The 13219-nt window shown below is 36.3% G+C and overlaps 1 protein-coding gene across 1 annotated transcript; it reads left to right on the top strand.

Annotated features, from left to right (window-relative positions):
* The first annotated feature begins 1278 nt into the window (after window positions 1-1278).
* Window positions 1279-11054, top strand: LIN7C (lin-7 homolog C, crumbs cell polarity complex component). The gene is made up of 5 exons (XM_019749173.2): window positions 1279-1348; window positions 4479-4597; window positions 4856-4927; window positions 6734-6943; window positions 7495-11054. The coding sequence occupies exons 1-5, from the start codon at window positions 1312-1314 to the stop codon at window positions 7648-7650; spliced, it is 594 nt and encodes a 197-aa protein (XP_019604732.1). The 5' UTR covers window positions 1279-1311; the 3' UTR covers window positions 7651-11054.
* The last annotated feature ends 2165 nt before the right edge of the window (window positions 11055-13219 follow it).

Below are 13219 nucleotides of genomic sequence, written 5' to 3'. Positions count from 1 at the left end.
TGGATGGGAAGGAGCCGGACAACGTGCAATTTCATGATGCTAGTCGGAATAGCGCACAATTTAAAACTTATGAGTTATTTCTGGAATTTTCCATTGAATATTTTTGGACTGCGGTTGAACCAGGTAACTGAAACCATGGAAAGCGAAACCACAGATTAGGGAGGACTATTGTACCACCTAGCATGGAGTAGTGGTAGCACTTGAGGGATGATAGAAAAGAGCTTAGATGGATGTGTTAGGGTCAGAGTATGAAAGTCTTTAGAAATTGTAAATGGAGAAACCAATGAAAGTTTCTGAACAGAAACCTTTGATGATGAAATCAGGGTCCAGGGGGTGGGGGGAAAAGCATAGTGGTGACATTCATAGAAGAAAATATCACTACTGAATGGAAAGAGTGGGCCAGGGACAGCCAGGAGGTTGTTAAAACAATCCTGTCATGAAATGTTGAAACTTGCCAGCGCATCTAATATATCAGCAGAGTAGAGCTTGAATAAATGTTTGTGGAATTTAAATACTGGGTAAATTAGTATTTCATTTAAATTAAGGACTAAAATTTTTCTTGGTTCATGAAATTTTCAAAGGTTGCCCTAAAAATCAGTAACGCATGAAGAATATTATTTGCTTCATAATATTTCATTTATATAAGATTCTAGGTCAACTTTTAAAAATGACGTTGTGGTGCACCAAAGTGCCATGTTCTCTGCGTCACGCAGGTATGTTTCATAATTTTTGTGCTTTTCATCCTGACTCTCAAATAAGATTTGTAGGGAAGATTTGCACCTCGGATTTTTTTAAAATGAAAACAATGCTGCCACAGAGAGTTTGTGATATCCGTTTACATACTTAGGTGTCACCGAATCCCAGAATTTAAGAATGGAAACGACCTCGGGAATAGGGCTCTTTGTTGCTCAGATGGGGAAACTGAGGCCGAAAGTGTCTAAGTGAGCATTGAGCCACCAATGGTGAAGGTGGGACAAGAATCCAGATTCTTTAACGTGAGCTGAGGGTTCCAAGCTGGTGGGTTCCAACGTGAATCCCGAAGCAGGGAACAAAAGCTGGGAAACCGGCTCTTTTCAACCTTAGGCGGCCGGGGTAGCGGAGAATCTTAGAACCACTACAGGTGCAGCACACCCTGGAGCACCCGGGACCAGTTACCTCCACCCCCAAAGGCCGGGGTAAAGTCCAACCCACGGATCTCCTTCTCGCGATACTGGCCCGCGCTCGCCCTCTCGGCTCCCGCTAGGCCCCGCCCCTCGCCGCAGCCCCTGTGTCGTCATTTCCTGTGGGTCTGCCGGGGGGGAAAGGGAGAAGATGGCGGCGCTGGGGGAACCTGTGCGGCTGGAGAGGGGTGAGTGCGGCGGCGACCGGGACGGAGGAGGGCGGAGGGGGTGGAGGAGTGCCGTGTCGCAACATGGGAGGAGGAGCGGCCCAGGCTCCGAGACCCGGAGCCGGGCTGTCCCTCGCGCTGGCGCCTGTGACCGTCGACGTCACTGCGCCCGGCCCCAGGGTGGGCGCTTGCAACCTCTGGACTAGTACCCAGATCCCTCCTCTGTTCACATAAACTCTCCCGGGCTCAGCACTGTGGAACACCACCTGTCCGCGTTCGCGCACACACGCAGCACACGCGCACCCTGGGTGGGCACCGCAGACAACGGCTTTCAGAGACCTGTTAACCCGACACAGACATCACACGCCCAGTCCTCACGGACAACATACGGAACACGCACGACCCGTGCTTATGCGATGCACAAACCCAGTGTCCCCACCCTTCACTCAGTTACCGCACGCATCCCGGACACCGGGCACAGTCGCACAGAACCTGCCCCCCGCCCCTTCTTTACGCACAAACTCCATGGTTACTTTCACCTCAACCTCACTTTTATTTGTATTAGGGTGTTTGCTGGCTTTAGTGCCCCTCCCGGGCACAGAGAAAGTGCTTTAAAAACAATCCTACCTCCTTAAAAAACAAACAAAAAACAATCCTTCCGGTTTTTTCTTGGGAAGATTACATAACTAGGAGGGAATAGTGGTAGGTTGTAAAATATTTTGGAAGTGCAGTGTTATTCCTTCTTTACAATTGCAAACTGTGGCTGGTTCCTTAGTTTTAGAGCAGCAGACTGTCAAGGAAAATAAAACCTGCTGAATAATTAGAAACCGAAAAAGTCAGTGAAAATAAAACCTGCTGAATAATTAGAAACCGAAAAGTCAGTGAAAATACGTGGTTACGCGGCTATAAAGGTCCTGTTAACAGATTTTCAACAGTCCACTGTTCCCTCCCCAAATCCTTTATTTCAAACAACTTCAAGCATGCTTTTGACAAACTAGTATTCGAAGTCATGGGATAAGAGTCCAGAAGTGCAAACTAAACATGTTAAGTACTAGTAAATAGTAAACAGAATTTAGGAAGGAGATTGAAGATATCTTGCAGATATTAACATTTGCAGTTACACTCTGAATATTAAGTAACTTCTGCTCTAAGAAAGGAATACACTTTTAGAACTGTGTTTAGAGAAACCTCTTTCCTCATGTATTCAAACAAATTGACAAACTTAACATTGTTTATTCCTTATGGTGTTCACTTTTGTAAGCCTCTATAAATGACATAGTTTCCCTCCAGTCCACCAAACCGTTAATTAAAGCATAGTTTTTGACAGGGGATTAGCTACTCTGGGAAGACTTGCTAAGTTAGGCCTAAGACTGTGACATCTTCCTCCTGAGCACAGTGGCACTTTGCTTTTAGATGGGAACAGATCTGTTCGATGTTAACAGCGGTAGGTGTTTTTCTTTGAAAACCAGTTGCAGGACTGTAACATGTTGGCAGTCTTTTGTATTTTTCAGTGCAGTACAAAATGTGAAACTTAACCTCCGGCATTTAGTTTTTTGGTAGTCATGGCTCTGTTTTTTGCTGTTTCAGAGATCTTTTCAGTTCCAGAGTAGAATGCTCAGCATCTGAGTAGGATGGATTACCAGTGGTTGCCACTTAGCAGGATAAGAAAGTCAGATTACATCAACACGGATTCTTATGTAGAATTCTGTTTAATAGACTATTAAATGTTGCCAACAATCCTACGGTATAAAATCATTGCATATGATCAAGATCCCTGAGTGCCCTCTAAATCATCAAAACATGATTCAGTAGAATACATTAAGCATATATTAGGTACAGTGTAAGTTCAGTAGAGAGTATTTTCATTTTTTTAATTGTAACTTTGCAAATTAAAATAATTGATGAACCAACAGTCCCCATTCACCAGCCATTCTAGTGGTGGGATAATCAGAATGGGCAAAGTCTGTTTCCATTGTATATTTAACATCAGTTTAAGCTTGTATTACCTGAAATTGGGAAATCTACTTTTTTCTTTATTACATTTATTCTTAGTTTTCCAGCTACAGACACAAAGAAGTCCACATTCTATGAGTAAAAAGTTGTAGTCCTTCCATATAATATAAAATTTAGAACTCCTTCCACTTAAAAAAAGGCAAGGAATAGTAGAATAATAGCTACTCTAGCCCCCTGGGGTACAAAAACAGTTTAAAAAAAGATAGCCATTAACAGTGTTGTAACATGACTCTGACTCTCATAAAATTTCTTACTTCATAAAATAGTTACCTTCACACTTTCCAATGAGAATTGTCTAACATGCTTAATATATTTGTGTAAATGTGTACCATCCCTTAGTCTTTCTTAGGATTAATTGGTGCCAAATGTAACATAACATTTATGCTTGCTACATGCCAGACCCTTTTCTGTGTATTTTTTGGTTTAGTCATCAAGTAATTCTTACAAGGAAGGTACTGTTATTTCCACTTTACAGTGGAGAAATAGACACAGGGAGGTTAAATAATTTGCCCACGATCACTGCTAGTATTGAGACCAGAGTGATAAAACTCAGTTTTTATTTTTCTATTTTGTAAACCTTTGTATTTGATTGTCTTAATTAAAACACTGTTTTGTTCCTAAGTTGAAAACAGGCCAGTTAATTGTAGTCACTTGTGCCATTGTTTTAAATGTGTCCCTGCCACTAACTGCATCTGTAATTGAGCAGTTTGTATCTACATAGATATCCTTTGGGAAATGAACAGTGGTTTCACTAGCACAGTGTTTTGTACTGTTCAGTGCGTTGATTACTAGAAATTATAGGTAAATTTTATTGACTAAATAGTTAACTTATAATACTGTCAGCTTTTCTGAAGCAGTACAATGTTCCTATGTCTATCACATTTGACCCCCAGTCCTTTCATGTGACAGTATTTTACATTCTTCTCAGATTTTACATTCTTATTTTCATATGTACACACACACACACACGCACGCACACGCACACGCACGCTCATACTCTTACAGGTTTTTTCCCTCTATGTTCTACATATTCGTTGTTAGTCTTTGAGGAATGAATTCTTACTGCTACACTGTTACATAGTTATTTAGAGAATCCTCAGAGAAAATTATCTGTCAGTGTGTGTTTGTTTCACTCTAGATATTTGTAGAGCAATTGAATTATTGGAAAAACTACAAAGAAGTGGAGAGGTACCGCCACAGAAACTTCAGGCTTTACAAAGAGTTCTTCAAAGCGAATTCTGCAATGCTGTAAGAGAGGTGAGCAAATGAGATTTAAAATTTACTAAAAGTTTGAGTTAATTAGATAAGATAATAAATACATTGAAATTTGGGTTCAGAATTTTTAAGAAAACAAACTTTAGAAAAACATTAGAACTTGTCCCTCTCATTTTTGGAATTTCTAATGGAAAATGCATAACTTTGCCTAAAATTTTAACACATTCATTAACATCACAGAACTCAAACATGGTATATTCTGAGATTTAAAAATCAGAGTGATAACTTTGGGTTTTCTAGGTGTATGAACATGTCTATGAGACTGTGGACATCAGCAGCAGTCCAGAAGTCAGAGCTAATGCCACTGCAAAGGTAAATTTTTTCATTTACTCAAACTGAGAGAATTCGGTATAAATTAGAGGTTTAAAATATGCAATTATTAGATTCATAATAGCCTTATTTTGAAAACTAACAAATAGTGTCCTTCAGCCTACACAGCACTTACTGCTCAAGTACTAAGTAATAGGACCATTGTGATTGTCTTTATAAAAGATCATTTATCATGCAGTTTAGATAATACATTAAAAATACACTTGCACACAAATAATAATACCCATAATACATACCGTGTTTCCCCGCAAATAAGACTTAGCTGGACCATCAGCTCTAATGCATCTTTTGGAGCAAAAATTAATGTAAGACCTGATCTTATATTATAGTAAAATAAGATTAGGTTTTATATTAATTTTCGCTCCAAAAGACGCATTAGAGCTGATGGTCTGGCTAGGTCTTATTTTCAGGGAAACACGCTAGTTATTCTATACAATGTATTTAATTATACCATTAATGATGTAAATTTTCATCTAAATTTTGATGTACGAATTATTATCCTGATTTTATTGGTGAGGCAGCATCAGACTAGGTTACCTGCCTCAGACTGCACAAACAGTAAGTGGAAGAACCTGGGATACTCACCCGTTTTGTTCTTTGCTTTCTTCTTTACTTTAACTCTGCAAATATAGAGTATTGTCAGTAGTAGGTTATCTCTTCAGAGCTGTAGATGGCAGGTTTAATTTGATTTCTGTACCAGCGCTTTCCTCTAATAATTCCAGCATTGATCTTAGTGTCTATCATATATGATTAGAATAGGTTAATATCAGCAGTAGGTGACTTAGAGTTAGTCATTAGCAGGTCATTTTTCATTGATATTTACTGGCTCCCAAAAGGAAATACTGGATGCTTGGTTGAATACAAACACTTAAAACATGTACGTGTTGTTTGGCAGAGTAAGAAAAAACCATAGAAACGTGACTTTAATTCTGGAGTTATGTGACCTTGGCAGCTTAGGGAGTGTCTGATCCTTAGTTCTATTATCTGTAAATGACGTCTCTTTCAGAGCTTAGAACATAGTAGTATTCAACAAATTTTGATTTCCTTTCTCTAACCCTTCCCATTTTTGCTCATGCATCCAGATCCATCATGAAAAACGGCACCAGATTACTTAATTAACTTTAAAAGCAAAATGAAACCAAATATCTCAACTTTGTGTTAGAATTAATCTAGATTAGTCTAACTTTGAAAAGTTTAAAGATGTGGCTCTCTTTCATCTTCTGTGGGGTTGTGGTAGTAACTAGGTAGTTAATTAAAGCAACAAAAAACATTCATGTTGACTATATGTAGTTCTCTCTTTCTTGATACTAAGTTATTTCTCGGTGAGTTATTTAGTGTAAAGAACAAGTAGTACAGCAGCCAAGAGCCATGCATATGAGGACACCTGCCTCTTATAGGTTATGTAGGTAGGATGAGTCCCCCACAAAGGCTCTTAAAGGAGCCAGGCTATCCAGCCCCAAAGCTCAAGACTGCTGGCTTGCTGGGAACAGTTCTCTTCTTCAATGCCAATCAGGGTTCATCCGCCCAGCAAGCCTGCTTGCCAAATGCTGCACAGATGTCCTGGGCACTGGATGGATTGACCTGAACACTTCCTACATAGTCCCAGGGCATGCTTTCTAGTCATGTTCTCTAAAACACCATCCACTTAGCTTACCTTCTCCTCAGAACTGCCAGTGAATTTATGGTGTTCAAGCCTCAAAAGTGTGTACCTCGAAGGATTTCAAAAAGAGACTGAAGAACTAAAGTAAACAAAGGTATTATTTTTACGTATGTAAAATTTTCTTTCAGGCTACTGTTGCTGCATTTGCTGCCAGTGAAGGACATTCTCATCCTAGAGTTGTTGAGCTCCCCAAAACAGAAGAGGGCCTTGGATTCAATATCATGGGAGGCAAAGAACAAAACTCTCCAATTTACATATCTCGAATCATTCCAGGTGGAATTGCTGATAGACATGGAGGCCTCAAGCGAGGGGATCAACTTCTTTCTGTTAATGGAGTGGTAAGGACATTTTATTTCTATTTGTAGTAATGTGCTGTGACCACTTGGGGGTGCATAGGAGTTATAGAAACAGAACATGTAGGGGAAAAAACCAAAAAAGCTTTATAGTTTAAAAATCCCTCGGGGGAATCCTAGGCAGTACTATTTAGTACAGTGATACATTTTAAAGGACTTTAAGTGTGTTTTGCTTCTTTCCAATATAAATTAGCAATGCTTAGTGTGATTTTTTAATGAAGTAGTTACGCTATTTAGTAGTTAAGGCAGTCATTAAATTAGAAGTCTACCTCTCATTTTAGTCTTATAGAATGGCAATTGCTTGATTTATTTCTGGTTTAGTGAAATAATAGGGCATGTAGATTGATATGCTGATTATTTGGGTCTTAGAAACCAGTTCCTGGACTACAAACAGAATATGACTTAGAGGATTTCACACTGATTAAAATGATAAAGCTGTGGTGTTTTATAGGTCTGTAGTATTGAAATGATGTAACATGAAAAGTTTTTTACTCATATGTATTTTAAGATATTAATTATGTATTTTTTCCCCCTAGAGTGTGGAAGGAGAGCATCACGAAAAAGCTGTAGAACTGCTGAAAGCAGCTCAAGGAAAGGTTAAATTAGTGGTACGATATACACCCAAAGTCTTAGAAGAAATGGAGTCACGTTTTGAAAAAATGAGATCGGCCAAACGCAGGCAACAGACTTAATGCAGTTCAAAACTTTACATTCCATTTTGCTTTTAGCTAGAGAAATTTTACTTGTGACCTACTGATGGCCGCAATGCCAATGATTGTAAAAAAAAACAAACAGAAACTTCCCGTGAAATGCTCCTTGCCATTTTATAAATGCCTATTTTAACATCATTTATGGTTCCAGAAATGCATATACTTTTTTCTGACAAGAAAAAGTAAAAGGTGATGAGGGCACTTCTGTCCTGCTCTTTTTACAGACTTTTTTCAAATGCAGATTTTGTCATAAAGTTGTTATAGATTTTTAAAAATGCTTTTTTAATATTAAGATGTACTTTTACATTCTTAATCTTTTTTTAGGGAAAAAAGTTTTCTTCATTTGGCTGCTTATTTAAAAATAACAGTTCTCCCATTCTTTTTTTGCCTACTTTATTTTTTTTAACCTGTAAAATTTCTTTACAGTTTTCCAAGAAACTAAACATAAACAATTTGAGCTACAGCATTTCATTACACTGTCAATGTTAACATCACTGCTGCATTTTCTACTTTGAACACACATATATAATCACTGGCAAATCGTAACTCAGCACAGTGGAAGTTTTTTACTTTTATTTAACATAATGTATAATGAATAGTCATTTATACTGATTTATAAAAGTAAGTTTTTAAACACTGAAACAATCATTGCTAAAACGTGTATTCTTTCATAATATTTGAGCAGCAAGGCAAGAGGATGTAATTTGATTTTTAGCGTTACAGATTACATCTCTTTATATTCAACAGTTACCAAATTACAAATGCAAAAAACAGGTTCAGGTTTCATCTTTTACAATTTTTTTTAATGCTGTTCATTTTTATGTAAATATATTTCTTATATTTTGGTCCTTCCATTCCTAGAGATGAGCCAGTTAGTTTGTGATGGGAAGTAGCAGAAGCAAAAAAGAGAAAGTATTACTTTAACCTCACTAGCCTCAAGAGTTACACTCTCTTACCAGCTCAGTTTAAAGAATTGATTTTAAATAGGAAGGTATAGAAGGATGTATTGAAGATATATAGAAATTATGAGGTGATGTATTCATAAGAATCTGCAGGCTCTTTGTCAGAATGAGTAGGAACTTAACACTAAAATGGTTGAATTTAGAGATGTGATCTTTGTTTATGATTCAAATATGTTGAATTCTGAGAGATACTTTCATTTGTCCACTGAATGTCACTGTTTTACTGAAAGGCAGCTATTAGTGTAAGACTATGACTGAGGTCTTTTCAAAGGCTGAAATTAAGGAATTGAGGTTCATTTTTTAGTCACAACTTATAGGAACATTTGTATGTTTTTTGTTTTTTTAATTTTAAGTGACAGATGCTAAAAAGAAGGTAATGGTTAGAAATATGTAAGGAATTTAGACCCTGTGTAACAAAGTGGGCATTTTGTAACATTCCTTCAGGATGACTAGAAATGTATGCCTTTTTCTGCATGTTTGTGAGCACTGTGACTCTTAAAGATTATTCCAGTGTTCAGTGATTTTTAGACTAAAAGTCAATCAGCATTGTTATTTATCATTTAGGTATTGAACACTGGATTGCATGGTTGAATGTGTCTTTAGTCCACTATAAAATGTGCTTGTTATTGATAGGATCATGTTGTGAAATTGTATATTTTCAAAATTCACTGTTTTTTAAAACGTCGAGACCAAAGTAGTGTAGAAGAATTACGGACTTAATTTAATTGTAAAATTATTAGAGGTATTTGTTGTAGAGCTTTATATATTAAAGAGGTATTGGTGCATATAAAAACAGTAATATTGTTATGCTCGTATTCTTGCATTACAGGGTAAGGAAACCCTGAAGAAATCTTATTTTAGTATAGCTACAGCTGCAGTAGCTTTTAAGGGTGTGTCAACATTTCATTATAAATTATAGCTTCCTGGTTCTGTATCTCAGCTGTTTCAGAACTTGCAGCCAAATTAAATCTTTTTTGGTGTTGAAACTTAGTAAGTTGAGTAAGCTGTTTTTCTTTTTTTTTCTACAGTAATCCACAATCTGTTCTTTGTGTGGGTTGGCACTTATTTATAATTCTTAAAATAAAGATAGCTTAAAGGAGCCAAATACAGTAGTTTTGCTTGCTACTGTTGAGCATGAGTAGCAGTAGTTTGTTTTCATTAATGCAGTTTTCAATGTACCCCAGAATTTTAAACCCTGACCATAGAAAAATTCAGTCGTTCAGTGGCAAAGATGTACAGTAGTGGTTTACTATAGTGAGGAAATGAAGGGATTTTTCATCTTATAAATAAATGTATGATTCATGAACATAAGTAGGAACATAGTAAGTGTATCATAGGTATTTGATTTGTAAATTATAAATATAACTATCCCCCCTCTTGCCAATTTCCATTTATTTTCTTGGTATTTCAAAATGAGTTGACTCAGTGATTCTGAACCTTAGCTGCATATTAGAACACCCTGCAGAACTTTAAAAAAATATTGATTCCTGAGTCCTATCCCACACCAACTAAATCAGAATTTCTGAGGGTAGGGCCTGATCCTTTTTTTTCCCCAGAGCTTTCTGGGTGGTTCTGAAGGACTTGTAGGATTGAGAACCACTAATTTTCCTCTTTATAAAATGCTCTAATTACACTGGACTATATTTGGAAGTATCAGAATAGAATAATTCAATTTACAGCTACTGTTAAGTAGCAGCAAATATAATGATTGGTTATATTTCTTTAGGAATAAAGGTACTTGGGGGGTGGCTGGTTAGCTCAGTTGGTTAGAGCACGGTGCTAATAATACCAAGGTTGCTGGTTCAATCCCCGCATGGGCTACTGTGAGCTGTGCCCGCCCTAAAAAAAAAAAAAAAAGGGTACTTGGTGTTCCTTATTTGGGAAGTAATCAGTCTCCCTTTTTTCTTTTTTTTAAAATAAAATCTGCCAGTAGGTTAAACGTGAACTTTTAATGTTTGTATCTCTTTGTCCGCTTTGCCTTTTTAAAATTTACAAAGATAAATGATTATTATTTGAGGAAGCATGTGTAAAAACTGCAGATGAGAAATAATGTCATTGATAATTATATGCTGTCTTAACTTGGCCACTTATTAGCATAATAATTATAGTGGCCTGGTTCTTTGGGGGTTGGTAATTCAGATGTGTTGTTTAAAAATCATCGTCTTTTAAATTTTTGAGAGTTATTTTGTTCAAGTACTTAAGTAGTTTGGCTCAAGTACTTTGTTTACAATTTAAATGGATATTATAGGATTTAATAGATAAAAGAAATGGCTATGGCTTATCTGAAAAGAATGTCAGCATGATTTGGTGTGGACTTAAAAGAATAACGTGAATATTTTATAATGTGGAATGATTGTTGAAATATCAAGGACTCTAGTAATTGTATTTCCTGAATAAATGTATGTTTATGAATTTTCTAACTTATATTTTGTTGTCTCCTCTGCTAACAATCTGGTTTTATATTTTTCTTGTCCAAAATTTCACTAACAGTGTTCTTTCAATCATCGCAGTTCTGTAATGGTTAAATAATGGAAAAAAAACAAATTGCCTGCTCACTAATTTTCAAGAACTTCCAAACTGATTTGTTTCTGGACATAGTTTTTTAAAATACTAGCAGATAGTATGCTTTTGTTTTAATTCTTTTTCGAGGTAAAGAAATAGAATACCCAAAATGGATTTAACACTTTTTCAATGGGTGACTTCATTTACCAATTTAATTCTGATTCTAAGGCTTATTTAAAATAAATTTGTATTACTTCTTGTTCTTTGGATTTGGAAAAAAAGATATAACTGCACAACAGATGTATTTCTGGAAGTTATGTATAAAATAACTTTAAGGTAAAAGCAAAATCTGTGGTGATTACTGGAATGAAAGTTTAAATTCCTATATTTTGCTTTGTTTTTCATAAAATATAACTACAGAAAAAAGTTCTCTTGTGTTATTTTAAGAAAGGCAGTATGGTATGTGTTGGAGAGCACAGAATCTGGAACCTGACTACGCTGGTTTAAATCTGGGTTCACCATTATTGAGTACCTTACACAAGTTAATTTCCCTGTACCTTAATTCCCTCGTCATGTGCAATGAAAATGTAAGTGTTCTGTCATCTGTAAAGCCTTTAGAAAGGTGCCTGGCCATAGTAAGTGCTGTTGTGTTTGCTATTATTTTCATGTATAATAGCATCAGGATTTTATTCACTAAAGGAAGAAAGACATTGTGGCCAGTAATTAAAAACTATCAAGTTCTTATTTTTGATACCTAGGAAACAGATAACTTTTAATTTGTGCTTGAAAACTTTAAAAGGAGTAAGGTTCATAGTAATGTTCAGATTTCTGTGCAGTATGATCACAAACTTATGGAATTCTAAAATGAGTGGGGTTTTGAGGGTGAAGGGTTGAAGCTACATGTAGAATAAAAATCATAAGAATATAAGTCTTAGGAAAATAATTCATAGGGAGGAAATGACCTAGCTGTAGAGACAATGGATTGTTGGAATAGATGGCAGGCAATACAAGGCGTAATTCACCATTCTGAATTTTTTAGAAGTATAAAAATGTACCAGACAACCAAGGATAAACAAAGCATTTGTTGTTAGCCCTCAGTTTCTTCAAAATTTCAGTAAACCAGAATACCCATCCTTTAAATCTTCCCATTCTGATTTTGTTGTATTTACTATCATTGATTATCTTGGTTATAATATAATGAAATGATGACCAAAGTTTTTGTTCGTTTATATGTATGCTGGCAGAGAGCCACCTGTTGAAATCTTTAAGACTTTATATACAGAGCCTAAGGTAAATTCCTACAGAGCCCATTTGTCAATTTTATTCCTTTGATTTTAAAACTTTTTCTAAAAAGTGCTTCATGTCAACCAGGTACGTGTAAGCTCTCCTAACCTTCATCAACTACTAAGGTATGTTTTGGCCACAGTCAAGATTTGGTCCTTTAAAAACGTTTTCTTTAGGAGAAGAGGTATGGAAGAATTTTAATTTGTTATAATCTCCAGAATTGCTTTAACCAATTGGATATAAAGGAAAAAATGTGTAACCGTTGGCTACAGATAAACTCCCCTTATATGGCAATTACTAAAAGTAATTTATTTGATCAGCGAGGAACAAAAACCCAAACCTTTAGTTTTGTTTTTTATTTGGCAAAGAAATGCAATCTGAAAGCATGAAAGAGCCAAGGGAAAGTTATTTGAGTCCAGAGTTTAGATACTGTCTAGTTTTTGACTTTTGTATTTTAGGTGTTATGGGTTGGATCACCCCCAACACACACACCCAAGAAAAAGATATATTGGAGTCCTAACCCTTCAGAATGTCTTTACAGAGATAATCCAGTTAAAGTGAGATCATTAGGGTGGGCTCGAATTCAATATGGCTGGTGTCCTTATAAAAAAAAGAAAAGAAAAATTTGGACACATAGACACACCCAGGGAGAAAACCATAGAAAGATAAAAGCAGATGAGACAACGTGGATGAACGTAGAGGGTATTATGTGGAGTGAAATAAGACTGAGAAAGACAAATACCATATGATGTCACTTAAACGTGGAGTCTAAAGAAAAGAATACACGAATAAACAAAACAGGC

The sequence above is a fragment of the Rhinolophus sinicus genome, linkage group LG06 (assembly GCF_036562045.2).
Source record: "Rhinolophus sinicus isolate RSC01 linkage group LG06, ASM3656204v1, whole genome shotgun sequence".
NCBI classification, from domain to species: Eukaryota; Metazoa; Chordata; class Mammalia; order Chiroptera; family Rhinolophidae; genus Rhinolophus; species Rhinolophus sinicus.
Note: the sequence above shows the minus strand (reverse complement) of the source record. Positions and strands in the feature narration are given on the sequence as shown.

Bases quoted from the DNA above. Each gene is read 5' to 3' on its own strand.
- LIN7C (XM_019749173.2), top strand. From the start codon at position 1,312: ATGGCGGCGCTGGGGGAACCTGTGCGGCTGGAGAGGG. The intron at 1,349-4,478 runs GTGAGTGCGGCG...GTTTCACTCTAG, and splicing joins ACCTGTGCGGCTGGAGAGGG to ATATTTGTAGAGCAATTGAA. The intron at 6,944-7,494 runs GTAAGGACATTT...TTTTCCCCCTAG, and splicing joins TTCTTTCTGTTAATGGAGTG to AGTGTGGAAGGAGAGCATCA.